The sequence below is a fragment of the Cervus canadensis genome, chromosome 1, assembly GCF_019320065.1.
Source record: "Cervus canadensis isolate Bull #8, Minnesota chromosome 1, ASM1932006v1, whole genome shotgun sequence".
Taxonomy (NCBI): Eukaryota; Metazoa; Chordata; class Mammalia; order Artiodactyla; family Cervidae; genus Cervus; species Cervus canadensis.
Genome location: NC_057386.1, coordinates 30,116,447 through 30,142,816, shown reverse-complemented (window position 1 = coordinate 30,142,816; position 26,370 = coordinate 30,116,447). Strand labels below are relative to the sequence as shown.

The 26,370-nt window shown below is 43.4% G+C and overlaps 1 protein-coding gene across 1 annotated transcript in view; it reads left to right on the top strand.

The window, feature by feature from the left end:
• Positions 1–26,370, top strand: part of DNAH9 (dynein axonemal heavy chain 9) — a 277,788-nt gene that overhangs the window by 181,954 nt on the left and 69,464 nt on the right. Inside the window, exons 49-50 of the mRNA XM_043473954.1 lie at positions 10,978–11,238; positions 22,653–23,078. Of these exons, the coding sequence (XP_043329889.1) occupies positions 10,978–11,238; positions 22,653–23,078 (687 nt within the window). The remainder of the gene's footprint in view (positions 1–10,977; positions 11,239–22,652; positions 23,079–26,370) is intronic.

The window sequence follows — 26,370 nt, the reverse complement described above, 5'->3', positions numbered from 1 at the left end:
TATACGTAATATATCTAAAGGATTGCAGTTTATTCAGTGGAGTGCAGTCAACCCTTGCAATCTACACATATAGGATTTTTTGCTCAGGAAATCTTCCTCCTGTGATGAGGTTTTGCTCATCTGGTCAGGCCTTTCCTGCAGGAGCAGTGATGAGCTGGATGGGTTCTTTGCACTTCATGTCTATTGTCTTCTCCCTCATTGCTTTCCTTCCCTTTGGCCTTTTCCTCTATATACTAGGAAGTTTATCCTCAATGATACTGATCTAATTGTGGGCAATATTGCTTCTGTTTCTTACGCCTCCAGTGAAGATTTTAATTATGCTATTACATTTTCAGTATCCCCACAGGTCTTACTCATCTCATCCTTTTCCCTTTCTCACATTGCTTTTGTATTTCAGCCTATTTTTCTGTAACCGTATATCACAGGAATCATTCTACTGATGATGTCAAACAGCTTTCTTGATGTCTTCTCTAAATCCAGTCATGGGTTGTTTTTCAGTTACATTGTTCCTCTTAGTCTTCTGGAGGCTATTCCTTCTCTTATTCTGTAATTATGAAAGACCTTCTTACCCCTTTGTTTACCTCCAGGCATGATGAGATCTATTCAAACTCAATGTTTGTCAACAAATGGCTGTGACAATTATCTGCGATGCTACTCTCTTTCTACTAGTGTTCTTGTAACCAAAACTCCTTCTTAGAGCTGCAGTTCAAAGCAGCTTGAGGTACACAGTATCCCCAGCAGCTTGCTTGGTCATACCTTTGTTGCAGAAAGGTAGTGTCTTCTCACCCCAGTCACTTTCTTATTGTCTCCATCTCGGAGCCTCTAGAAAACAAGAGTAAGATAGACTCCCAGAATGCAGTACTACCAGATTTATTTTGCCGTCTCTCATCTCGTCCTCTTCCTGTCTCCCCCACCCCACCAACAGTGCCCTCAGAACATCCTGTATCCCCACTCACCCCTGTTCTGCAAAATACCCATCTCTCCTCCAGGAATTGCTGATCAGGATACACTAAGGACCATTGCTGGGGAACCATCAACGGAACATTCACAGAGCAGCACCCAGTGTTCTCTCTTGTACCAACCCTGGGTGTCTGAGCAGACAATAAAGACAATCTGTTTTCCTCCTTTAAGCAATCTCTTTAATATGAAGAAGCCTGATTATACCATTCGGTGAATCCAGCTCTCTCTGCCTACCATCAGTGGAGAGTCCTCCCATGTCCTTCCATGTTTGTTTCTTCTCCTTCTATTTTCTCTACTCCAATGAATAATATGTCTATCTACCCAGTTACCTAGCCCAGAAACTGCAGTGTTATTTTATACACCTCCTCTTCCCTCACTGCTCATATTTAAGCCTTAACAGCTTCTACAGGTTCTCCAAGTACCTCTCAGAGGCATGCCTCTCGCTGTGTCCCCTATTTAGACACTTCTTACCTGGATTATTTCAATAAACTGAACCTTCAAGTCTCTTCCCCACCCCAAGCCCACTTCACCCACATCCTCTCGCCTCAGCCAAAATCTTCAGTCACCCCTGACTCTGCTCACATCTCTCTCTCTCTCACTACCCACACCCGGTGCATCAGAAAATCACCGTTGGCTCTAGCTGAAAAGATGCCCAGAATGCCATTGCCTTGCACCTCTTGCTACCACCCTGATCTGAGCCACTGACACCTTTTCTCCCGGGTAGTCCCAATACCCTTTCACTAGTTTGTCTACTTCCCTCGAATAGTCTGTCATCAACTGAGCAGCCAGAGCGATCAGTTTATGTATTTATTTATTTATTTTTGGCTTCACTGGGTCTTCATTGCTGCATGTGAGCTTTCTCTAGTTTACGTGAGGAGGGGCTACTCTCTAGCTGAGGTGCTTTGGCTTCTCACTGTGGTGTCTTCTCCTTTGGTGGATCACGGGCTCCAGGGCCTGCAGGCTCAGTAGTTGCAGCTCCCGGGCTCCAGAACACAGGCTCATTAGTTGTGGCGCCTTGGCTTAGCTGCCCTGCGGCATGTGGAATCTTCCCAGACCAGGGATCGAACCCGTGTCACCTGCATTAGCAGACAGATTCTCAACCACTGGACAACCCGGAAGTCCCAGAGCGATCAGTTTAAAGCATAGATATGTCACTTTTTTGCTCCACACCCTGAAATGGCCTCTATTTTCCTCATCACACTGAGTCTCCTCCCCAACTCTGAGATCTCATCTCCTACTGCCCCATCCCCAGGCATGCCCCCTTGAACCTCGCTGCGTCTGTTCTCTCCTCAGACACCGCAGGCCATTGCACTGGCTAGTCCGCTCCCTGGAATGCTCTTCCTTCTAACATCCCCATGACTTCCTCTCTCATCTGCTTCAATCCTTTATTTCAGTGCCGCCTTCTCAAGGGGTCCTACCCTATGACCTCATTTAAAATTGCAGCCCCCATGCCATTCCTGAGCCCCTTATTCTGCTCTACTGTATCTTTCTCCCATAGGATTTATCCAAATGGCAACCCACTCCAGTATCTTGCCTGGGGAATCCCGTGGACAGAGAAGACTGCTGCGTTACAGTCCACGGGGTCGCAAAAGAAACAGACATAACTTAGCGACTAAACAACAGCAAGCATGTTATGTGGACTTCGCTGGTAGCTCAGTGGTAAAGAATCTGCCTGCCAGTGCAGGAGACACAGATTTAATCCCTGGGTCAGAAAGATCCCTTGGAGAAGGAAATGGCAGGATTCTTGCCTGGGAAATTATGGAAAGAGGAGCCTGGCCGGGGCGGCTGCAGTCCATGGGGTCACAAAGAGTCGGACACAGCTTAGTGACTAGACAACAGCAATGACATATTATATAATTTACTTATGTTTATTTTTTTTGCTGTCTATCTCCACCTGTTGGATTCAAGCTCTATAAGAAAAGGGATCCTTGTCTGTTTTGTTTGCTGATGTATTCCAAGCACCTAAAACAGTGCCTGGATGGAGCAGGCACTCCATAAATATTTGTTTAATGAAGTAATAGCATTCTACCTAGTCTCCCTGACTGTATTCTGGCAGCACTCTATTCTTTCAGCACTACCCAATAGAAATAGCCTGCAAGTCATAGTCGCAAATCTAAATTTTCTAGGGAATTCCCTGATGGTCCAGTGGTTAAGACTCAGTGCTTTCACTGTCGTGGGCCCAGGGTTCAATTTCTGGTTGGGGAATTAAGATCCCACAAGCTGTGCAGTAGAACCCCCCAAAAAAGTCCAAATTTAAATTTTCTAGTAGCTGCATCAAAAAAAGTATAAAAGAAGTGGATTTTATTTTAATCATATATTTTAATAGTATATCACTCATCACATAATTTAATAGCATTTTATTTAACCCAGTATATTCAAAATATTATCATTTTAACATGTAATCAGTGTAAGAAAAGTGTTGTTTAAAAAAGTTGCCCATAAAATATTTTCCCTTTTTTTCTATAAGGCTTTAAAAGCTCATGTATATAATTATACTTACAGGGCATCTCAGTTGAGATAAGCCATGTTTTAAATGCTTTCTGCCTGGAATGCTGCCAGAATACAATCAGGGAGACTAAGCAGGGAGACCAAGTAGGATGCTACATTTTAAAGTACATTTTAAGTGCTTATTAACCACGTGTGGCTGGTGGCTGCCAAACTAGACAGCACAGCTTCAGACCAACCTGTCTCCTGCTCTTAGAAGGACTAATAGCAGTATTTCACGATGTATGCAAGAGACGTGATCTTTGTTCAAACCTCAAGTCTGAGTATTCACTTGAGTAAGCCTTAATGATCTTAGACATTGCCATTCAGATTCTCTAAACTTTTCCAGAACTTTTAAAGTTGCATGTAGCTCCATTCTCTTCTTCCTCTTTCACACTTCTTCCTCAGATCACACTGCACCCTGAAGTCCAACAGTACTATTTGAAGTTCTCCCCAAATAGTTCTCTCTATCTCTCCACAGCTTGTTCACATCTCTACATCTTCACATATGTCCCTACCTTGTCAACTTATCACTGTCAGGACCTAAAAAAATTTCCTACCCCCCTGCCCACAAGCCCTCTCTAAGCTCTGAGCAGTGTACATTCCCTTCTCTATGTTCCTTGAATTATTCATCCTTTTTTAAAAAATTGGAGTATGGTTGATTTACACTGTCATGAATTCACTCTTACATTATGTTTCTTCTCTTGCATACATAGTGAAATACTGCTATTAGTCCTTCAAGGGTAGAAATCAAGATTTATTGGCACATAGTAGGTGATCTACAAATGAATAGCTAGGTAGACGATAGGTTGATAGATAGGCAAATGAATGAACAGGTTCAAATATCAACTACAAGCTCAAAGAGGGGATGGAGAATGGATCTTTTGAATGGAATGATCTGAGGTACCTAACTGTGATATAAACCCTTCATCTGGAACTATTCCTTTGATAGAAAAGGACTGAAGTATATATCACCATAATCTTGGTGAAAGAATGATGACTTGAATTATTAATATATTCTATAGTATCTTCTGCTTGATTACAGCTTTTGGTGCACATAATCTGGTAGGAGTAAGCTAAATGGATCTCACACCTTGGGCTCAGACAGATTCCAGATTTATTTAGCAGTTACTTCCCAGGGCTTCCCTGGTGGCTCAGAGGTTAAAGCATCTGCCTGCAATGCGGGAGACCCAGGTTCGATTCTTGGGTCGGGAAGATCCCCTGGAGAAGGAAATGGCAACCCACTCCAGTATTCTTGCCTGGAGAATCCCATGGATGGAGGAGCCTGGTGGGCTACAGTCCACAGGGTCACAAAGAGTCGGACACGACTGAGCGACCTAACTAACTTTCCCAGGTGGCTCGATGGAAAGAACCCACCTGCCAATGTAGGAGACAGTTCAACCCCTGGGTCAGGAAGATCCCCTGGAGAAGGAAATTGCAACCAATTCCAGTATTCATGCCCGAAAAGCCCCTTGGACAGAGGAACCTGGTGGACTACAGTCCATGCGGTTGCAAAGAGTCAGACACAACTTAATGACTCAACAGCAATAAGCAGTATTAGAAGTAGTAGTAATGACAGTAATTAACAATTGTGTGGTAACCTAAATGTAAACAGACTTTAGACTTACAATTTCAAGCTTTGACTCAGCTAGTCAGAATATAACTTTCTTTTTCAGTAGCTGAATTTAACTTGGCCCTGGATCCATCTTTTTTCCTTTAACAGTAGAAACCTCTTAACCTTGCATTTCAGGTTGAGTTGGTCATGTCATGTTAAAAACTCAGTCTTTGGAGGGCAGTCAGTTCTCTGTCTTGACACAATCAGAGACCCCACCTTGACTGGGGTCTCACTCCTCTTACGATCAACTTCAATTCTGTGTTTAACTCAGGTGTGATCATGAGAAAAAGGGACTGTTGGATTTGATCCACAAATCTATCAACCTGGAAACCTTTATTTTTGTTAATATTTTATTTAACTTTTTATTTTATATTAGAGTACACCTGATTAAAATGTGCGATAGTTATAGAGGAACAGTAAAGAGACTCAGCCAGTTGCCAGCATGAAGGATGGGGCAAAGGATAGTTAGGGAGTTTCGGATGGTCATGTACACACAGCTATATTCAAAATGAATAACCTACAAGGACCTACTGTATAGCACAGGGAACTCTGCTCAATGTTATGTGGCAGCCTGGATGAGAGGGAAGTTTGGGGGAGAATGAATACATGTATATGTATGACTTGGAAACTTTTAAATTCTTTTTATCCTGGAGTTTAAAATAACCTCAAGTCACCTGGAGTTGACAGTTAAAATTTATGATGATATATTTGTCAAGACGTTTTTGTTTGCAAGTGAAAAAGAAAACTAACTCAAATTCACCCAATGAAAAGAAAAAAAAGTGAAAAAGTGGAAAGTGCAGAAGGGGAGGGAGGGAGAATAGGAAAGATAATTTTGAGATTGCATCAGGAGTTTATCAGAACCCTTTTGATGGCAACTAACCAAAATCCAACTGAAGTTGATTAGACAAAGCAAAATATAAAGGAGTGGATGAATTCATATCCCTGAAAAGTGAGGGATAGGGTTTAACATGGATAGGACTGGAGTTAGATACTCACTAGATGTCCTTGTTCAGGCAGGCAACCCCCATGGCTCTGAAACCTCAGACAAGCATTCTGTCTGCTTTGCCCCTTATTTATTGTATTTTTTGGCTGCTCTGGGTGTTTGCTGCAGCTCTCAGGCTTCTCTATTTGTGATGGGCTGGCTTAGTTTCTCAGAGGCATGTGGGGTCTTAGTTCCCTGACCAGGGACCCCTTGTCCCCTGCATTGGAAGGTGGATTCTTAACCACTGGACTGTCAGGGAAGTCCTTGCTTTCTTTCTTTTCCAGTATTTTCAGCCAAGTTCCTGGGCTGGCTCTGAGAGAGCTTTTTGGGACTTTGGTTTGCCCATATTGAGCCAGTCTATAGCGTGGACCCTCTCATTGGTCGAGCCAGGATCCATGACAACCATCGAAGTTGGCCCCACCCAAAATACAAGGACTTGCAAAGGAGAGGTCTCCAAAAGAAAACCAAGTTGTGTTACCAGAACATAGTTTTTATATTATTATTAGTTGTTATATTATTATTGTTGTTAGGCAGGCAAACCTAACAGATGTCTACTCTAGATGGAAAACATCTGTATCTAAGAGGAAAGCTTGCTTGAAGTCCAAATTCGTATCAGAAACTGTTGGAAGTTTTGACTTCATCCCTGGCTCTAGGACTGGATTTGTAACATAGGCATAGGGTCTCAGAGCCATTTGGTCTTGAGTCTCTTCAGGTATGGACCCATGACCTCAAGTGATTGACTCAGGCATACTGATACTAATTCTAAGATTCTTTTCTTCCTTTACTTTCTGTAGTTGGAGGTATGAGGGTATAATCCTAAGTTCTTGGCCATTATCTTGCCATCCTGACGGGAGTCACTGACTAGAAATGTATTCACTTTAAAGTAGAACAGAGTTGAGAGACATGATGTCATTTGTGTTCTAGGATGAAGCTGTATCTGAAGCCAGTATAGCTCCAGAATTAAGTTATATAAACCATTAAATTTTCATTTTAATAATAAAAAAAAAAGAAAGTGTTTGGTGACTCCATGGATTCTGAGTCAAGAAGGAAGCTATCTCTAGGCCTCCAACTTTCGATGGAGTGTTATTTGTGACTGATTATTCTGGATTCCTTCTCTATCTTCTGGAGCTCTGGGGAGAAGGTCCTCTCTCTGAACATCATTGTGCCTGGACCTTGAAGAAAGGAGGGTCTTCCACCACCATCTTACCCTCACTGGACTCGGTACTTGTGGGGAGAGGGTCTCATCAGTGTTGGTAGCACCTCCCCTGTTAATCTTCCTATTCAAGTGTGGGAGTGTCTATGTGACAAGAAACCCAGAGTATAGCCTGAATGCTTTGAATAAGGGGGAAAGGGAAGAGAAAATGTTTAAGTCACTTATTTCAATGTCCTGTTCTACTGAAGAAGAGCCACAAAATGACCCTGAGTTCTGCCTTGTCTGTAGCCTACTTCTGATTCCTTCCCAGGTGGCTCAGTGGCAAAGAAGCTGCCTGCCAATGCAGGAGACACAGGAGACATGGGTTCAATCCCTGGATCAGGAGGATCCCCTGGAGTAGGAAATGGCCACCTACTCCAGTATTCTTGCCTGGGAAACCCCACGGACAGAGGAGCCTGGTGGGCTACAGTCCATGGGGTCGCAAAGAGTTGGACGCGACTGAGTGAGCAGTCACAGCCTACTTCTGCCTGGCTGGCCCCTCGTGTCACTCCATGTCACAGCTTAAGAGTTATAATAGAGCTTCCATCCACAGCACTGGTGATTATTTACCCGGGGCCTGAGGCCATAGGGCAAATCTGCAATCCATAAACAACAATAACAACAACAACAAAAAAAACCCACTTCAATTTTCTCAAATCTCCCAAGATTTGGAAAGGAACACAAAGTTACTGGTGTGTTTGCTGACTGGAGTGATTATGTGGTTCAATCATTTTGATTTACAATTGCATCTTTGTCCTTGTAGAAATTACTCTGCAGCTGAACAACGGGAGATGGAAAGGGATTAACCTTCCAACACGAGAATACAAGACCCGTTCTAGGGAGCAGGCCTCCGTCTGAGGTTAAGCAAAGTCTCCGATTTCTATGAATACACAAAATTAAAGCGCATTCTTTTTTTCTTCTGCCTTCATTTTCTTTTCCTTTGATCTGCCATGAAAAGGGAATTATCAGCAACGTCTAAGCCCCCGTTTTATTTTTGCAGCATAAAGCATTTGAATCTGTTTGACATGTTCTAGGAGCTCTGAAGTAATCTTTGGTGGTTGCATGAAATAGACTTCAGAAAAATGAGAGACAAGAGGTCATCTTGGGATGTAAAGTTTATGGGCCATATTGCAAATACAATTGACTTTTTTTTTTTTTTTACTTTCCAGAAATAAATAGATCTAAGTCTTCTCTTTGCACATGAACAGGGTGTGAGTTAGGCTAGTGATTCTCAAACCTAGGCAGGCATCAGATTCACCCAGAGGGCCTATTAAAACACAGATTGCAGGGCCCCACCACCAGAATGTCTAATTCTGAGTGGAACAGAATGTCTAATTCTGGTCCAGAGTGGACCAGACAACTTGATTTCCTTCTTTTCCTTTTTAAGATTGTATTTATTTTATATTATTTTATGTATTGGCTGTGCTGGGTCTTCACTGTTGCATGTGGGCTTTCTCTAGTTGCAGCAAGCAGGCTTCTCACTGTGGTGGCTTCTGCTGTTGCAGAGCACAGACTCCAGGGCACATGGGCCTCAGTAGTTGCGGCACACTGGTTTAGTGGCTCCACCGCATGTGGGGTCTCCCCGAACCAGGGATGGAACCCACGTCCCATGCTTTGACAGGTGGGTTCTTTACCACTGGACCGCCAGGGAAGCCCCAGACTTTGCATTTCCCAGGTGGCGCTGATGCTGGGTACCACCTTCTGGGGTCCGAGGACCACATTCTGAGAACCACCACCCCCTCCTGAGCACATAGAAAGCCATTCACCTCTTCCTAGCTGATTGGGAACATAGAAGGATTCCTGGGAGCCGGTATTCCCACCACTCCATCATTGTCCCCAAATGTGCGTGAACATAGAGCTGGGTGGAGAACACAGCTGGTCTGGGCCATCGGAATCCATGCTGTTCTACTTCAACCTAGTCCTTCTTGAAAGGACTGTGGGAATAGATGAAGTCCAACTAAACGAGGACAAGCAAAGGCTCTTTATTCAGAGCTCGCTCTAGCAAGGCAGTCAGCCACCATCATTTGCGCTTTGGTAGAGACATAAAAGGTTTCCCTGATGGCTCAGCAGTAAAGAATCTGCCTGCCAACGCAGGGGACATGAGTTTGATTCTTGGGTCCAGAAGATCCCCTGGAGAAGGAAATGGCAACCCACTCCAGTATTCTTCCCTGGGAAATCCCATGGACCAAGGAGCCTGGCCGGCTACAGTCCATAGGGTCACAAAGAGTCAGACACGATTTAGCGACTCAGCAGCAACAAGAGGAGACACAAAGGCAGGCAGAGGAATGGGGGAGCTAAATGGTTGGAAGAAAGGACCTTCACGGACAGAGGCTGTTGGCTGTTGGGAGGCAGAGGAGGGCAGATCAGAAGCTGGGCATCTTTGATTGTTTAGGGGTGGGTGTTTGAATTTCTCTCATCTCTGGTCCTACACTGGGATAAAGTTAAGAAAGTTGTCAGTTATTAATCAAGTCCCTGCCATTTTGAACTGATTCTTATAGAGGTTATTGCCTGTCTTCCTGGACTGTTACTTAGACAGTAGACTTGTTTCCAAACCAAGGTCTAGTCGCTGACTGCTCAAAAGCCAGTAAAGAGGCCAGGTTGGTGGAAAGGAAAATTTGCATAATTTGGATGCCAGCAACTGGGAAGGAGAGCGGATGTCTGTTCAAAGGCTTAACACCCCTGCCTGGTAACAGTCTGTGGGCAAGAGTTTTTGTAGGCTGAGGAAGGGGGCTCTGTGCAGAAACAGCACAGCTCTGACAGTCAACTTGAAATTGGTCATCGCTGGTGTGACCAGCATCATCTTGATTAAATACAGTTAATCTTCAATTCCAGGGTCAGTGCGTTCCCATTTCCTTGAGGCCAGTTCTCAGAATTATGGCAGCTTATATCATGGCTACATGGTCATCATGAGGCTGACTTCTTCACCTGGTAGGGATTTCAGTATCTACACAGGATATGGCTCAGAATATTATCTGTAGCCCTTGAGAAGAAACCAAAGATCCTTGGCTATGTTTAATGACTATGTTATTATTTGGTCTCCCTTGACTATCTTCCTTTGTTTTGTGCATGTTCTCACCTCTCTGATTAAATTTATTTTTTGGCTAATGTTTTTCCACCGACAAAAGGCAAGCTGCAGACATTGTGGAGACAAGGACCATAGGGTCCTGTTCCATTTCAATCTGACTTATGAATGCTGGCTTTCTGAGCTGGTTGCTGTGGATAATGGGCTGGTCTCCTGGGTAGGTTGCTGCAGGTTCTAGATCAGAGTTCTGCTTTTATGGTCCAGCCACTGTCTGTTCATATATTCCGTCTTTCAGGATACCCAGTGGACACTCACTTTTTATAGTTTGCTAAATCCTCAGTGCACTCCAAACTGGCCAAATTCAGTTAAAGAATAACTGTTGCTTAGTAAAGCCCTACTATGTGTGAAGTGTTATGTTAGGCCCATGAGGTTTTTATAAGACACAGACACCGATGTCAGTGAGAAGTCACCTATGTCATTTGGGCATCAAGGAGAAAGAAAGTTCATGGCATCTGTTGCTTAGAATCTTCCACCACATTTGCTGCAGAGGAGAGAGGAAGAGGGTGGCCAGGGTTACTTTTCTTTCCCAGGTCAGGGAGCTTGATCCCAGCTGAGAGCTCAGCTTTGCGCCTTTGCATCAGGAGCTGGCCTTCTTCCCTGCCCTGCAGGGTCAGACCCCACCATGGTCCCGTCAAAAAAAACCTGCCGCTTCTCTGTTGCAGGTGGATGAGCTAAAAGCCAAGCTGGCCACCCAGGAAGTGGAGCTAAGGCAGAAGAATGAAGATGCCGACAAGCTGATTCAGGTGGTGGGCGTGGAGACGGACAAGGTGAGCAGAGAGAAAGCCATCGCCGACGAGGAGGAGCGGAAGGTGGCCCTCATCATGCTGGAGGTGCAGCAGAAGCAGAAGGACTGTGAGGAAGACCTGGCCAAGGCAGAACCGGCGCTCACGGCAGCCCAGGAGGCCCTCAACACCCTCAACAAGGTAGGAGGAACGTGTGCGTGCCTGCTCATCCCTCCGGGGAGGAGCAGCCTCTCCTCCAACCCAAAGGCAGCCCACCACCCTGGTGTTCTGAGGGACATAGGGGCACAGTCCAGAGGGCTCGGCTGGGACCAGCTGTCACTGGTTTATTCATTGAGCAAGCAGACATTTATATACGCTGAATATATGTCAGGATGCACGGGCTACCAGTGAAATCCGAGAGATGTGAGTCCCAAACTTATTGGGACAGGAGGGGCTAACTGTCCAGCCTCCTTGCTTCACTGATGAGAAAGCCAGGGCCCAGAGTCACAGACCCCAATGTCAGAGCCAGACTTGAACTCACATCTTCAAAATGCAGGCCCGGAGACCTTCTGACTATGCAGTCCATGGTCACTTTACTTCTTCTGTGCTATAGGACACATAGGCCTCTTAAGGGCTTCCCTGGTGGCTCAGGTGGTTAAGAATCTGCCTGCAACACAGGAGACCTGGGTCCAAACCTTGGGTCGAAGCTTCCCAGGTGGTGCTAGTGGTAAAGAACACTCCCCAGTGTGGGACACATGAGACTTGAGTTTGATCCCTGGATTGGGAAGATCTCCTGGGCATGCCAACTCACTCCAGTATTCTTACCTGGAGAATCCCAGGGACAGATGAGCCTGGCAGGCTACGGTCCATGGGGTAGCACAGAGTCGGACTTGACTAAAGCGACTTAGCACACACATGCATGCAGGCCTCTTAGGGCCCTATGAAAATGTTTATGATATGAGACTAAAGTAAAATGTTGTCTCCAAAGTAAGAGAAAAAAATCTACAAAATCAAACTTGGCAAGTACTCAGTTGTCGACAGCATGTAACTGTGTGTCAACTAAATTCAGCTCATACACATGACCTTTTAGTGGAACAAGCATGACTCTTGAGATGTGTTCATTGGGAGTTTTATTTTGGTTCCCTTTAAAGATACTCTGTGTGTTGGGAGGTGCCTGTGGTTAGTACTTCTTCCTTTTATAGTTTTCACAATTAACTTTCTTTCCCATTTGGATGACCATGGCTGAGAGACTGAGGGAGGAAGATGGAAAGCAGGACAGACAGACTCGGGTCATCAGGAGTTGGCATCACAGAGGAAAGCTGATGTTTACTTGGGAGCTCAGGTCATCTCTTTGCAGACCCTCCGCTGGTTCCTCTTTCTGCTGAGAATCTAGCTACTCACTTACCCCTTCACAGGGGCCATTTGATCAAGGTCTCAGACAGCTCATGGCAGGTGGGCCATGCCAGCAGCTCGCCTCTGCTCCACAGGCGACACCTATGCCTCCTTCTTCCAGATGGACTCCGAGAGTGTTGGTCACCCATGTAGGAAACGCCCCCCAAGTTCCACCACCAGGGGACTAGCCTGCCATTCGCATCCTGTAGATTTCTGTAAGTTAGACCCCCAGTCCGGTGTCACTCAAGTTGCATTTAAGCTCTCTGAGTGGTCTCCTTAAAGCCCTCCTCTCTCTAGACTTGATGTGAAGGGACACATGCCCCACCCCCCACCATCCTCCCTTAAAGGCAGAGTGGATGGAACTCAGCAGCCTATCTCACTGAAGGCATTGAAGTGTGAGTGGTTCGGTCATGTCCAACTCTCTGCGACCCCATGGACTGTAGCCCACCAGGCTCCTCTGTCCTTGGGATTTCCCAGGCAAGAGTACTGGAATGGGTTGCCATTTCCCTCTCCAGGGGATCTTCCCAACACAGGGATGGAACTCGAGTCTCCTGCATTGACCGGCACACTCTTCACCCCTGAGTCAGCAGGGAAGCCCTAGCTGCAACATTGAGTACTCTTAACTGCAGCTTGTGGGATCTAGGCCCCGGACCAGAAACCAAACCCGGGTCCCCTGCTTTGGGAGTGTGGAGTCTTAGCCGCTGGACCACCAAGAAAGTCCCTTTGAAGCTTTCTTTTATGGGTTCTATGTAGTCAATGCACACATCGCCTTGGAAGGTAGCATTTCTTGGCTTAGAGCCTCAGCACATCTGAGACTAAGCTGAGGATGCTGGACAATCCTGTGATGTATAGTTATGTATCAATTGTATTTAATGTGAGATATGAGTGCATTATTATGTGTTTTTTATGATGTGTGGTGGGAGGTCCCTAAAAGGAAGGACCTGTAAAAGCCTTAAGTGGGCCTCTACCTCACCTCCATAGAAAACGCAAGATTTCTCCAGGAAAATTTTGGGAATTGTGGATAGACTGGGGAGTGGAGGTATAGCCCAATTATGCCACCACTTCTCAGCCTGAAAGCTTTTCTCTCTTCTTAAAGCTGGAGGAAAATTTCACTGGAGGTGAATTGCTTTACAATGTTGTGTTGGTTTTTGCTATACAACAATGCAAATCAGTCATAATTTTACACACACACACACACACACACACACACACACACACACACACACATCTTCCCTCTTGGTCTCCCTCCTCTGACCCCACCCCACCCCTCTAGGCCATCGCAGCACCAAGCTGAGCTCCCTGTGCTACACGGCTGCTTCCTGCTAGCTATCTATTTTACACATGGTAGTGTATATATTGGAGAAGGAAACGGCAGCCCACTCCAGTGTTCTTGCCTGCAGAATCCCAGGGACGGGGGAGCCTGGTGAGCTGCCGTCTATGGGGTCGCACAGAGTCAGACACGACTGAAGCGACTTAGCAGCAGCAGCAGTGTATATATGTCCCTGCTACTCTCCCAATCTGTCCCACCCTCTCCTTCCCCGCTGTGTTCACAGGTCCATTCTCTGCGTCTCCATTCCTTCCCTGCAAGTAGGTTCATCAGTACTATTTTTCTAGATTCCATATATATACATTAATATATGGTATTTGTTTTTCTCTTCCTGACTTCACTCTGTATAATAGGCTCTAGGTTTGTCCACCTCAGTTCAACTGACTCAAACTTGTTCCCTTTTATTCCATCTGAACTTTTCCATACAGCCAGGCCAGGGTCTCCCTGACCCCTCATAGCAGCATCATTTCAACTGCGAGGACTTTAATCAGACAGTGCTACAGTAGCCATCTAGGATCATCACTCTGTCTAAACAACACCCATATTGCAAAATCAAACTTACTTTCAAGAGCAACCTCTCCCTTTCCTGTCTTCCAGAGCACAAAAGAGAGACTGCTTTATTTATGCACCCTTTTGTAGTGTTCAGTGATCACTTCTTGCCAAAAAGATGAAAGATCTTTTGACACAGAGATTATATTTTCTAAGATGAGCTGAGTCCAAGTTCTGGCTGGACTATTCACAGTGTGTGACCCTAGGAATGACTTTATGTTCTCTGAACCTTTGTTTCCTCACCTGTAAAGTGGAGGTGGTAGTAATATGGTCCGCATCAGGCTGTGAAGGACAGGGAAACCTGGCGTGCTGCAGTCCATGGGGTCGCAAAGAGTCGGACATGACTGAGCCACTGAGCGACAGCAATAGGTTGTTACAAGGATTCAATTAGATAAGGCATGAAAAGCATCCATAGCTAACAGATGGCAGTCAATCAGTTTGTTGTTGTCGATGTCTTTATAACAGGGTTATCTTTTCGGTTTCCACAGGCTGGAAACGGTGAAAACCTATGAATACTCTTGGTTAATTTTATGGCTGATTAGTTAGGTGACCTTTGCTGGTAGAAATAAACACATAGAGGTGTAACTCATGGAAGTGATGGGATCGGATTCTGAAAAAAAGCACTGGATTTGAGGTCTAGATATCTCTGCCACGAAGGAAGTGAAACTCATTTTCCTAAAGGAATGAAGTTTTCTTGATAATTTAATTAATTTATGTGTTTTTATCCATGCTGGGTCTTCATTTATTCTCAGGCTACTCTAGCTGTGGTGGGCAGGTTTCTCAGCTGCGGTGGCTTCTCTTGTTGCGGAGCACAGGCTCTAGGGCAGGCAGACTCAGTCGTTGTGGTTCCTGGGCTCTAGAGCACAGGCTCAATTGTTGGGGCTCATGGGCTTAGCTGCTCCCCGACATGTGGGATATTCCCGGATTAGAGATTGAACCCCTGTCTCCTGCATTGACAGGTGGATTCCTTACCACTGCCCCACCAGCAAAGCCCATGAAAATCATTTTTAATGAATGCCTACCATGTACGGTAGCTCAATGGTAAAGAATCCGCCTGCCAATGCAGGAGATGAGGATTCTATCCCTGGGTCAGGAAGATCCCCTGGAGGAGAAAATGGCAACTTGCTCCACTATTCTTGCCTGGAAAATCCCATGGGCAGAAGAGCCTGGCCAGCTGCAGTCTGTGGGGTCACAAAGAGTTGGACACAACTTAGCGACTAAACAACAGCTACTGTGTGCCAGAGAACATGATGGGTACTGTCTTCAAACTAGCGTGGCGTCTCACGCACCAGTCACTGAACTTCTTCATCCCTCACAATGACATATAATGGTTCTTAGCCTCACGTGTAGAATGTAACGATTCGATATATACAAATATATTGTGAAGTGATCACCACACTAAGTCTGGTTAGCATGTATCACCATGCATAGTTGCAATTTTTTTCTTGTATTTTGTTTTTCTTCTTCTTTTAAGATTTACTCTCTTAGCAACTTTCAAATATACCACATAGTTAGCTATACACTACATCCCCAGGACTTATTTATTTTAAACCTGGAAATTTGTACCTTTTGAACCACATTCACCCATTTCTCCCAGCCCCCACCCCCTGCTCAAAGAAGTAGAATGGATCAGATTGTACCACACAGAACAGGGGAGATGTTTCTTCATGAACACAAGGACCCCTTGAGTATCCTCAAATTTTTTTGCATCCTCAGGACTCTGGTATTTAAGGACTGCATTCCTATTTTCTCATCATTTTCAAAGTTAACAATGAATCTTTAGTTAATACATAAAGAACACCTGTAAATCAGAGCATAGTAGTAAGTCTCTGTACATTTTAAGTCTCTGCTTTGGCAGTATTATTTCACTTTTATAGCTAAACTGAAGCAAATCCGGTATAGCTTTCCCTGCCCTAGTTGAAGAATGGTTTTGCTTACAATTTCATGGCTCTTTTTTTTTCTCCTTGCAGAGTTACTTGAAATTTTCTATTTATTTCCTATGCATTTTATCCAGTAAACTTATTTTTTATTATACAAATAACATAAAATGGCGTTTTTATCATTACAATAATTCAAAGAGTATAGAATGTACAGGATGAAACATAAAGTCACCCTTCTTTGCACTCCACCCCCAGCCCTCTCCTAAAACAGCACTCCTGGAAAAGCTTGAACTATATCTCATCCAGCAATTTTTCTGTGTATTTATTTCTGTGCAAATACACATATGAAATACACCAGGGCTTCGCTGGTGGCTCAGACAGTAAAGAATTCACCTGTGATGCAGGAGACCCAAGTTCAATCCCTGGGTTGGGAAGATCCCCTGGAGAAGGGAATGGCAACCCTCTCCAGTATTCTTGCCTGGAGAATCCCATGGACAGAGGAACCTGGTGGGCTACAGTCCAGTGGGTCACAAAGAGTCGGACACAACTGAGGGACTAACACCTCGGGCTTCCCTGGAGGCTCAGACTGCAGTGCAGGAGATTTGTATTTAAAACATGACATATTTTATATGCACTGCATTATATGTTTATACACATATAAAATATATCATATTTTAAATACAAATAGATAATGACAACTTACTCTTCCTCATGAAACAAGACTGTGTCACGCCAATACGTACATTGAAACCATATTTATTTAATGCTTTGTAGTATTCCAGGCTATAATGTACTCTAGATCTTTTAGCTATTTACTCTTGAGTGTGTAATTAGTTTCTTTTTCTCTAATACAAATATTCTTATGCATATATCTTTACTCCATATGTTCAAATATTTCTCTGGGTCAAATAAGAAATACAATTGTTTGAGAGAACAACATGGCAGGTTGAATCATACCTCCTCCACCCCTCAAAATACCCACGTCCTAACCTCTGGAACCTGTGGATTTTACTTCATATGGTGACTCTGTAGGTGTGATTAAATCAAGGTTCTCAAAGTGGGGAGATGACTCTGGATTATCCAGTGAAAGTGAGAGTGTTAGTCACTCAGTCATGTCCAACTCTTTTTGACCTCATGGACTGTAGCCCACCAGCCTCTTCTGTCCATGCAATTCTAGAGGCAAGAATACTGGAGTGGGTTGCCATTCCTTTCTCCAGGGGATCTTCCCCATTCAGGGATCAAACCCAGGTCTCCTGCATTGCAGGCAGATTCTTAACCATCTGAGCCACCGGAGAAGCCCCAGCTGGGTCCTAAATGTCATCACAAGGATCCAAAGAAGAGGGAGACAGGAAGGTCGGAAGGAGGAGGTATGATGGTGGGAGCAGAGCGGGTACACAGCTCATTTGATGTGGGACCTTGAGCCAAGGAGTGAGGCTGGCTCTAGAAACTGGGTACAGAAAGGCTCAGACTCTCTGCTCCAGCCTCCACAAAGAACCAGCCTCTCCAACATCTTCAGCTTAGGAATCCTGCCTCCAGAATAGGAAGATTGTACGTTCACGTTGAGTCACTGTGTTTATGATAATTTCTTACAGAAGCAATGCGTGTGCTCAGTCACTTCAGTCACATCCGACTCTTTGCAACCCCAGGGACTGTAGCCCGCCAGGCTCCTCTGTCCATGGGAGTCTCCAGGCAAGAATACGGGGGTGGGTTGCCATGCCCTCTTCCACGGGATCTTCCTAACCCAGAGATCAAGCCCCTGTCTCTTATGTCCCTTGGATTGGCAGGTGGGTTCTTTGCCACTAGCGCCACCTGGGAAGCCCCACAGAAGCATTAGGAAACTCTAATAATAATTCTCTTTTTTATATAAATAATGCTCAATTTCTATCCAAAATAGCTTCTCTTGTTTATAGTTGTAAGCTCTGCTTCCCCCCACATCCTTGCCAGTCTTAAGTATTTTCAGTCATTCTAATTTTTCTCATTAAGAACACAAAGATTTTTTCATTTAAAAAATTTGTGAATAGTTTGATTCTAATATTTAGATTACTTCCTTCATTATTTGCTCAGATTCTTTGTCCGTTTTCTGATGAGATAATTTCCCTTTTCTTTATTGATTTATAGGGTTTTTAAGATAAATTTTTACTATATATCTTGTTATATATGTTGTAAATATTTTCTTCCTGTCCTTTGACTTATAACTTAATATTAACAAGTTATATAAAAGGTATATTTTATAATTAAATGATTTTGAGAATTCTAGGGTTACAGAGTTTAACAGACTTCTTTCCTACTTTTTAAGTAGAACTTTTAAAAAAAGGACTTTTTAAGACCTTTATTATATGATAAGCTTGATACTAGAAGTGATAGAGATAGCACAAGAAAATAAAACCTCAGATTATACAAATTTATGAATAATGATTTAAGATATCCATACAAAATCCTGATAAATCAAGCCTAGCAATTTATTCAAACAACAGTATGCTACCAAGCAAAGTGGTTATGTAGGGCCACTCCTGTGAACATACCCAGCTGTAGATTTAAGAAGAATAGTTTTGGGGGACTTCCTTGTGGTCCAGTGGTTAAGACCACCTTCCAATGCAGGGAGTGTGGGTTCGATCCCTGGTCTGGGAGCTAAGATCCCAAAAGCCTTGAAGCCAAAAAACCAAAACATAAAACAGGAGCAATATTGTAACAAATTCAGTAAAGACTTTAAAAATGGTCCACACAAAAAAAAATCTTTAAAAAAAAAAGGCAAAAAATTCTGCAGTTAGAGAAATGTTAAAAATGATACCTAACACAATTCAACATCCATTCCTATTAAAACTCTCAGTATAGTAAGAACAAAAGGATATTTGGGTAATTTGCTAACACATAGCAATCAATCCCAGTCCAAGAATGAAACATCCCGTCTAATGGTCGAGCATTACCCGAATTCCCATTAGCAAAAAAAAAGCACAATAATGACCCCCTTTGCTTCTATTATAAAACAATTGCCCTAAAGTTTCTAGCCAATGCAGTGATAAATGAAAAATGGTAATCGTGCAAATGTTGTAAAGTAGCAGACTAATGTGTTATTATTCATAGATGTCATAAAAATATAATAAAACAAATAAAAGGGGAGGGTTAAGGGCCCATGACAAAATTTAATAGCTTTCCTAATATCAACAGTATCCAGTTAGAAAATATAATATTTTCAAGATAGCAACCAAAACTCTCGGTACAAGTAAACATAAATAAATTTATTGAAACTATGTGAAGAAAACTGCACATCTTTGTTGAGTAGTGTAAAATAAGATATGAATAGGGAAATAGATGTACCAAGTTTGTGTAAGGCAAGATTAATATTTTAAGGATGTCACTATTCCTCAAATATGTTATACATTAAATCCAAGCCTAATTTGACTCTGATTTGGGGCTTATTTATTTCTAATTTCATTAAAAGTTCATGTCATTTAAGCAGCTATTAAAAATTTAATAACCTAAATACTTAACAATATGGAGTTGGCTAAATTATGGCTCATCTAAATGAGAGAAAATTGCACATACTATATTTAATATCATATTTTGCAAAAATAATTCCTAACATGAAAGAGTTTAAGATACAATTTTCAGTGAAAGCAGATCCAAAAAATAGTGTAAACAGTGATTGATATATGTATATGTATGTACATATATGTATGCATGTGTGTGTGTTAAGTTGCTTCAGTGGTGTCTGACTCTTTGTGAACCTATGGACTATAGCCCGCCAGGCTGCCCTGTCATGGGATTTGCCAGGCAAGGATACTGGAGTGGGTTGCCATTTCCTCCTCCAAGGGATCTTCCCAGTCCAGGGATCGAACTCGCGTCTCTTATGTCTCCTGCATTGGCAGGTGGATTCTTTACTACCAGTGCCACCTGGGAAGCCTACGTATATGTATTTGTGTGCATAAATGAACGAGCCAGACATATACCACATTCATATATATTCACACAATATTCGCTCATTATCTTTTTTTCTGTGCCTCTTTGTTAGTTTGTTAAGCATATATCATTAAACGTACCAGGACAGTGTTTATCTCTGGGTGGTAAAATGAGTGAGTCTGGTTTTCGTCTTCATCTCTGCTAAATATTTCACAGTAAATATGTATTATTTTACTAGGAGGACTGAATAATGTAATCTTGTAAACCAGTGAACAATAAGAAAGAAACTGTAAAAGAAGTAGAAAAGTTACTATAAGGTCACATCATCTTAATACATATGAAAGACCCTTCTAACCATAAAAGCGAAAGATGATAGCATGATGTCATCTGGAAAAGGATTACTCAGTTTGGCTATAGGAAAACTAAATTTCTACCTGTCACAGAATATCTTAAACAAATTTTTTAAACTAAAAAGAGAGTATCCTCATATATGTGTGTGTGTGTGTGTGTGTGTGTGTGTGTGTGTGTGTGTGAAGAGCTCTTATAAATCGTGCTGGAACTGGCATTTGTGTCTGTCCTCTCCCCACTCATTTACTCTCTGCCCTTCCCCCTCCTGAAACAGCAGGTTCTCTAAGGTTTCCTCCCAAAACCCCCTCCCTGGCCAAACTGATACTATCACTCTTCAAGAATCCACTAGCCTACTAGCCCTTATTTTTGCTTTTTTTCAGAGCACTTCTCACTCTCTAATATACCAAAGATTGACTCTTTTGTGTCCGTCCCCCCCATCTGCATGAGCAAAAGGACTGACCTTTTATTTACCACTGCATCCCCCCTTTGCCAAATGAACGACTGTGCAGACACATTTATCCACTCAGCAGAGAATCCCTGACTGCACTCCATGCCAGACACTGTTCTGGGTGCCCATGATGCCTCTGTTTGCCTTCATAGAGACAAAGATTCTGTCTCTGTGAAGATTCTGTTTAGCACTGGGCAGGGGCGAGAGACAATGAGCATCACGAAAAAGCACTGTATGCAGTGTGTGTGCGTGTGTGTGTATACATGTATGTATACATTTATATTTAGATGTTCGAAAAACTAAGAGCATGGCACCCAGCCTATCATCACTTCATGGCAAATAGATGGGGAAAAAATGGAAACAGTGATAGACTTTATTTTCTTGGGCTCCAAAATCACTGTGGATGGTGACTGCAGCCATGAAATCAAAAGACACTTGCTCCTGTGTTCTGCCATAAGAGAAGCTACCACAATGAGAAGCCTGCACACCACAGCTAGAGAAAAACCCATGTAGCAACAAAGGCCCAGCATATCCCCAAATTATATATATATACGTAAATTTTTTTTAAAGTGAGAAGGAATTACATTGAAATATTAACAATGATGTATCTAGGTTATAGAATTCAATTTCATCTTTATCCACTTTTATCTTTTCTTAATTCAGTACATTGCACATACATGCTCAACTTAAATTGTATTAAAATTGTGGGGGTTTTGTTTCTGACTGTATTTTCCCTCTTTGTCCTCTTTGGCTCAGGGGAGACCACTAGGACAGGTACCCAAGCCCACCTGCCACACCTGTGCTGTCCTTCATTCCTGTCCCTGACAAGACTGTCGTGACCCAAAGTGCAAACAGTGGCACGAATAAACAGAGCATCTTCCTAGGCGCTTCCATTAGGTGCTAGAAATAATCCCCCTCCTGTTTTGACTTCCCAGCCTGAGAACACCCCCAAATTAATTTGGCACAAGGATCTAATCTTTGAAATCAAGATTTTCCCCTGTTAACAAAATCAGCTTTGAAATCAAGTGCTTTTGAGATCACATGTTCCTCACTGTCAGTCACAACAAACCTTAAATCAACTTTATATGCATTTCTGACCAAATTTCACTTGCAGATGTACTGCTCCCAACCTACAGATGAAAACACTAAAGCCTGAGAAGTTCGAGTGGCCTTTCAAGGTCAAGCCTTTCAGTCCTATCTTTCTAGAGCAAGTGAAACTTGTCGCAAAGCTCCAACCCATGTCTAGGCAGAGGCAGTAAGAGCACACGCTGTGCCTGGCTTTCTGTCTGCGTTATTTCTTGGCAGAAGACGCCTCTTTGCTATCGGGACGGTCAGCTGTAGTTAGAACAGGCTCATGGAACAAAGCAGTTTAATTAAAGAAAAAAAAAATAGTTGGGTTACATGCTATTCTCTTCAATCCAAGATGGAAATTAATTTACAATAACCTTATCTTTTATTCATGGCACGCTGCCTGTTTCAGAGCATGTTGGCATCCTTATACATTTCAGTCAAATGTGAAGTAATTGTGTGTTTCTGATGGGCTGTAGGTCAAAGTGCTGACAGAACCTCTGAGTCTCAACTAGCCACTCGGAGCATTCTGGACCTGCTGGGGAGTTCTCGGTTCCCTTCTGATGAGTCATGATATTTAAAATTCTGAGGGCAGCTAAAGGCTTCAAAACGGCCCTCTCAGATGGCTGCAAGCCAGGCTCCATGAGTGGTCGATGACAAAGAGAACGCATGCATTTTCCTCTAACAACGTGCCTCTCTCTTGCAGACCAATCTGACCGAGCTGAAGTCCTTCGGTTCCCCGCCGCCGGCGGTGAGCAATGTCAGCGCAGCGGTGATGGTGCTCATAGCTCCCAGGGGCAAGGTGCCCAAGGACCGCAGCTGGAAGGCCGCCAAGGTCACCATGGCCAAGGTGGATGGTTTCCTGGACTCCCTCATCCACTTTGACAAGGAGAACATTCACGAGAACTGTCTCAAGGCCATCAGGCCATATCTGCAGGACCCCGAGTTCAATCCGGAGTTTGTGGCCACCAAGTCCTACGCGGCTGCAGGCCTCTGCTCTTGGGTCATAAACATCGTGAAGTTCCACGAGGTGTTCTGTGATGTGGAACCCAAGCGCCAGGCGCTGAGCAAGGCCACCTCGGACCTCACTGCTGCCCAGGAAAAGCTGGCGGCCGTTAAAGCCAAGATCGCTGTAAGTGGCCCCCACCTGAGGCAAACAGCCCTCTCCCTCAGGCCCCAGCGCCTCTAGACCTGACTTTTAAAGAAAACCAAGTTGTTATGTAAAATCTAATTTTTCAATAGAGGAAACTTTTGAATTTTCTTTCTCAAATACCATGTAGTCCAAACAAGACAGATCCACTGGGCCATGGGTTTAAGCTTTGGTCCTAAAAGGTTTTTTTCCATTTCCTCCAAGGAAAGAAAAGATGACAGATGGATACGTATAATAGATGAACGGTATTATCCATGGAACCAGCTGCTATCTTAGTAGCTACAAGTGAATCTAATATTTTTGCACATCTGATAGTTAAGAACAAAAGGTCAAACAAGGGAGATTCTTTAGCTTATTTTATTGAAGTACAGTTGATTTACAATGTTGTGTTATTTTCTGCTATACAGAAAAGTGATTCAATTACACACACATACACACACATATATATTCTTTCCCATTATGGTTTGTCACAGGATATTGACTATGGTTCCCTGTGCTGTACCGTAGGACCTTATTGTTTATCCATCCTAATAGTTAATATTGATAGTTAACTGATAGTTAATATCCTGATAGTTTGCATCTGCTAATCCCAAACTCCCAATCCATCCCTCCCCGCCACCTCTTCCCCCTTGGCAACCACAAGCCTGTTCTCTGTGAGTCTGTTTTGTAGATAAGTTAAAAAATGGGAGATCCTTTTTCCTCTTTGAGACATATTTTTTCACCACCTTTCCCCACCTTGTGTATCAGGGGCTTCCATTCTGGCCACTGTCCGCCCCCTCACTCTCGCTGGTGTGGACATGTGGGTCTGCGGGACATCCCGCAGACTGCACTGTCTAATGGAAGTCTGTGAGAGCACCTAGCGTGTTGTGGTATGGGGTGGGGGGTGGGGGGGGTCCCTTGGCAATAAATATATAATTATTAGCCTCTTATTGATATTTTTATTGTATGTCCCTCACCCAGGATTGGGGGATGGAAGTGACCTTGGATTCACCCCTATTTAAGAGATTCCCCTTGAACTTCACCTTTGCCATTAAAATGACATATGTGCCCATTCAGTCTTGTCCAACTCTTTGCAACCCCATGGACTGTAGCCTGCTAGGCTCCTCTGCCCATGGGATGCTCCAGGCAAGAATACTGGAGTAGGTTGCCATTTTCTTCTCCAGGGGATCTTCCCGAGCTAGGAATTGAACCTGCATCTCCTGCATCGGCAAGCAGATTCTTTAACACTGCGCCACCTGGGAAGCCATTACAATGGGTATCGCCAATGTGAGAGGTGGAAATCAGAATCCTGCAGAATTACACGGCAGCTAAAACCCCATCGGCAGACCTTCCAATCCACTCTGCGCCGTTCACCAATGGGTGACATATAGAAAGGGCTTTCAAGTGCCCAGACTTCAGTTTCCTGACATAAAATGGACACAGTAATAGCCTCCACTTTGTGAGTTTGCTCTGAGGATCAAAGGAGAGAAGCAGGTAGAGCAGAAGCCCAGAGCCCAGCCCACAGGAACACAGGGAGCTGCCGCCGCCACCAGGGTTCCCGTGACCTCTGACCCCTGCATGACCTCCACCTGCTCCTCCATCGGCTGCACGTGTCATCATGTCTGTGTCCAAGCCCTGGTCACCACAGTCAAGCTCAAGCCGAAACTTTCCCTGGATCTTTCATTTCTACGTGTGCATTCTAGGCAGATAAGATTCTTACTGCACATTTTTCGTGATGATAAAAAGGGTTTTACAAATTATGAAAAGCAAGATTGCAGACATGCTTCATGCTTCAAGTTTCACAGGTTTATTGATCCATAGATTAAATTCCTCAGCTAAAGACCCCAGTTCAAAGATCCTTGCAACCAGACTGTATAAAAAAGAAAATGCTTTGGCAAAGCAAAGAATCTCCCAGTATGTTTGCTTTACAAAACCCAGATATTCACGGGCCAGATTACTGATAATCAACCTCATAACGGCCCTCTTAAAGGAACACCAAGAGCAAAACACTCTACCACCCTGTTGACTGCTTCTGGGGGGGAAAAGACCTTCTGATCATTTTCATATTCTTCAGTCTCTCTCAGAAAAGTGTTACAGGAACTACATTTTCAAAGCTCTCTCTCTCTTACTCAAGTTATTTTAACGAAAGGAACATTTGGTGCGAAGGGAATGTTTTCAAAATGTTTATACCTTTTCAGTTAGCCAACACGCACATGATGGGCTCATTCAACCTGTGAAAGCAATCAGAATATTTTTAAAATACTTGGCTACCTCAGGAAGGCGCTTCTCTTCTGCCAAAATATTTTTTGAAATTAAAAATAAAAAGATGCCTTCTCGCTTTGAACAGCCTCCTCTCCATCCTTTGCTCATCCACATGCCTATCAACATAGGCATGACACTCACCTACCACTCCACTCAGCCTACAGGAGGGTGGACTGATACCCATTGTGCATATGGACGCCCATCCAGGAAGGAGAGAGCCTCCCTCTGTGTCACTGAGGCCACAGCCAGCCCTCTCCAGTTGCATCCCCCCCTCACCCAGAAGAGGATGCCTGTTTTTAGGATTTTAGCTTAATTCCAAGTAAAGAACTTTTTTTTAATCAGAGTATAGTTTCTTTATAATGTCGTATTCATTTCTGCTGTACCAAGAATTTTAATTCACAATGCATAAAGTAAAAAAAAAAAAAAAGCATCTTTCAGAACACATTCTACAAGGTAATTTCAATTTGATTATATATATAATTAAAATCCCTGGAGGAGGAAATTGCAACCCACTCCAGTATTCTTGTCTGGAGAATCCCATGGACAGAGGAGTCTGGCAGGTTATAGTCCATTCAGCCACAAAGAGTCGAACACAAATTAGCAACTACACAGATAATTAAAATACACACGAATATGAATAGTGGTGGTTATTTCCAAGTAGTAGATTTTGGATGGTTTTTGTTAACTTGTATTTTCTTTTTTTCTGTCACAAACACATATGAAGTTGACAATTAAAAGAAATAATAGAGTAAAAACAAGGAAGGCATCTTTATCAGGCATTTATTCACTCATTAAGCAAAATAACAGAGCAGAGAAGAGCTTTGAGTGAGAAATGACAATCTCCTGACCTTTTCATTCTTTTGTCTGTTTCTACTGATTGTTGAGCCATAAAGAAAGCTGAGTGCTTGTTTATAATAGCCAGGACATGGAAGCAACCTAGATGCCCATCAGCAAATGAATGGATAAGGAAGCTGTGGTACATATACACCATGGAATATTACTCAGCCGTTAAAAAGAATTCATTTGAACCAGT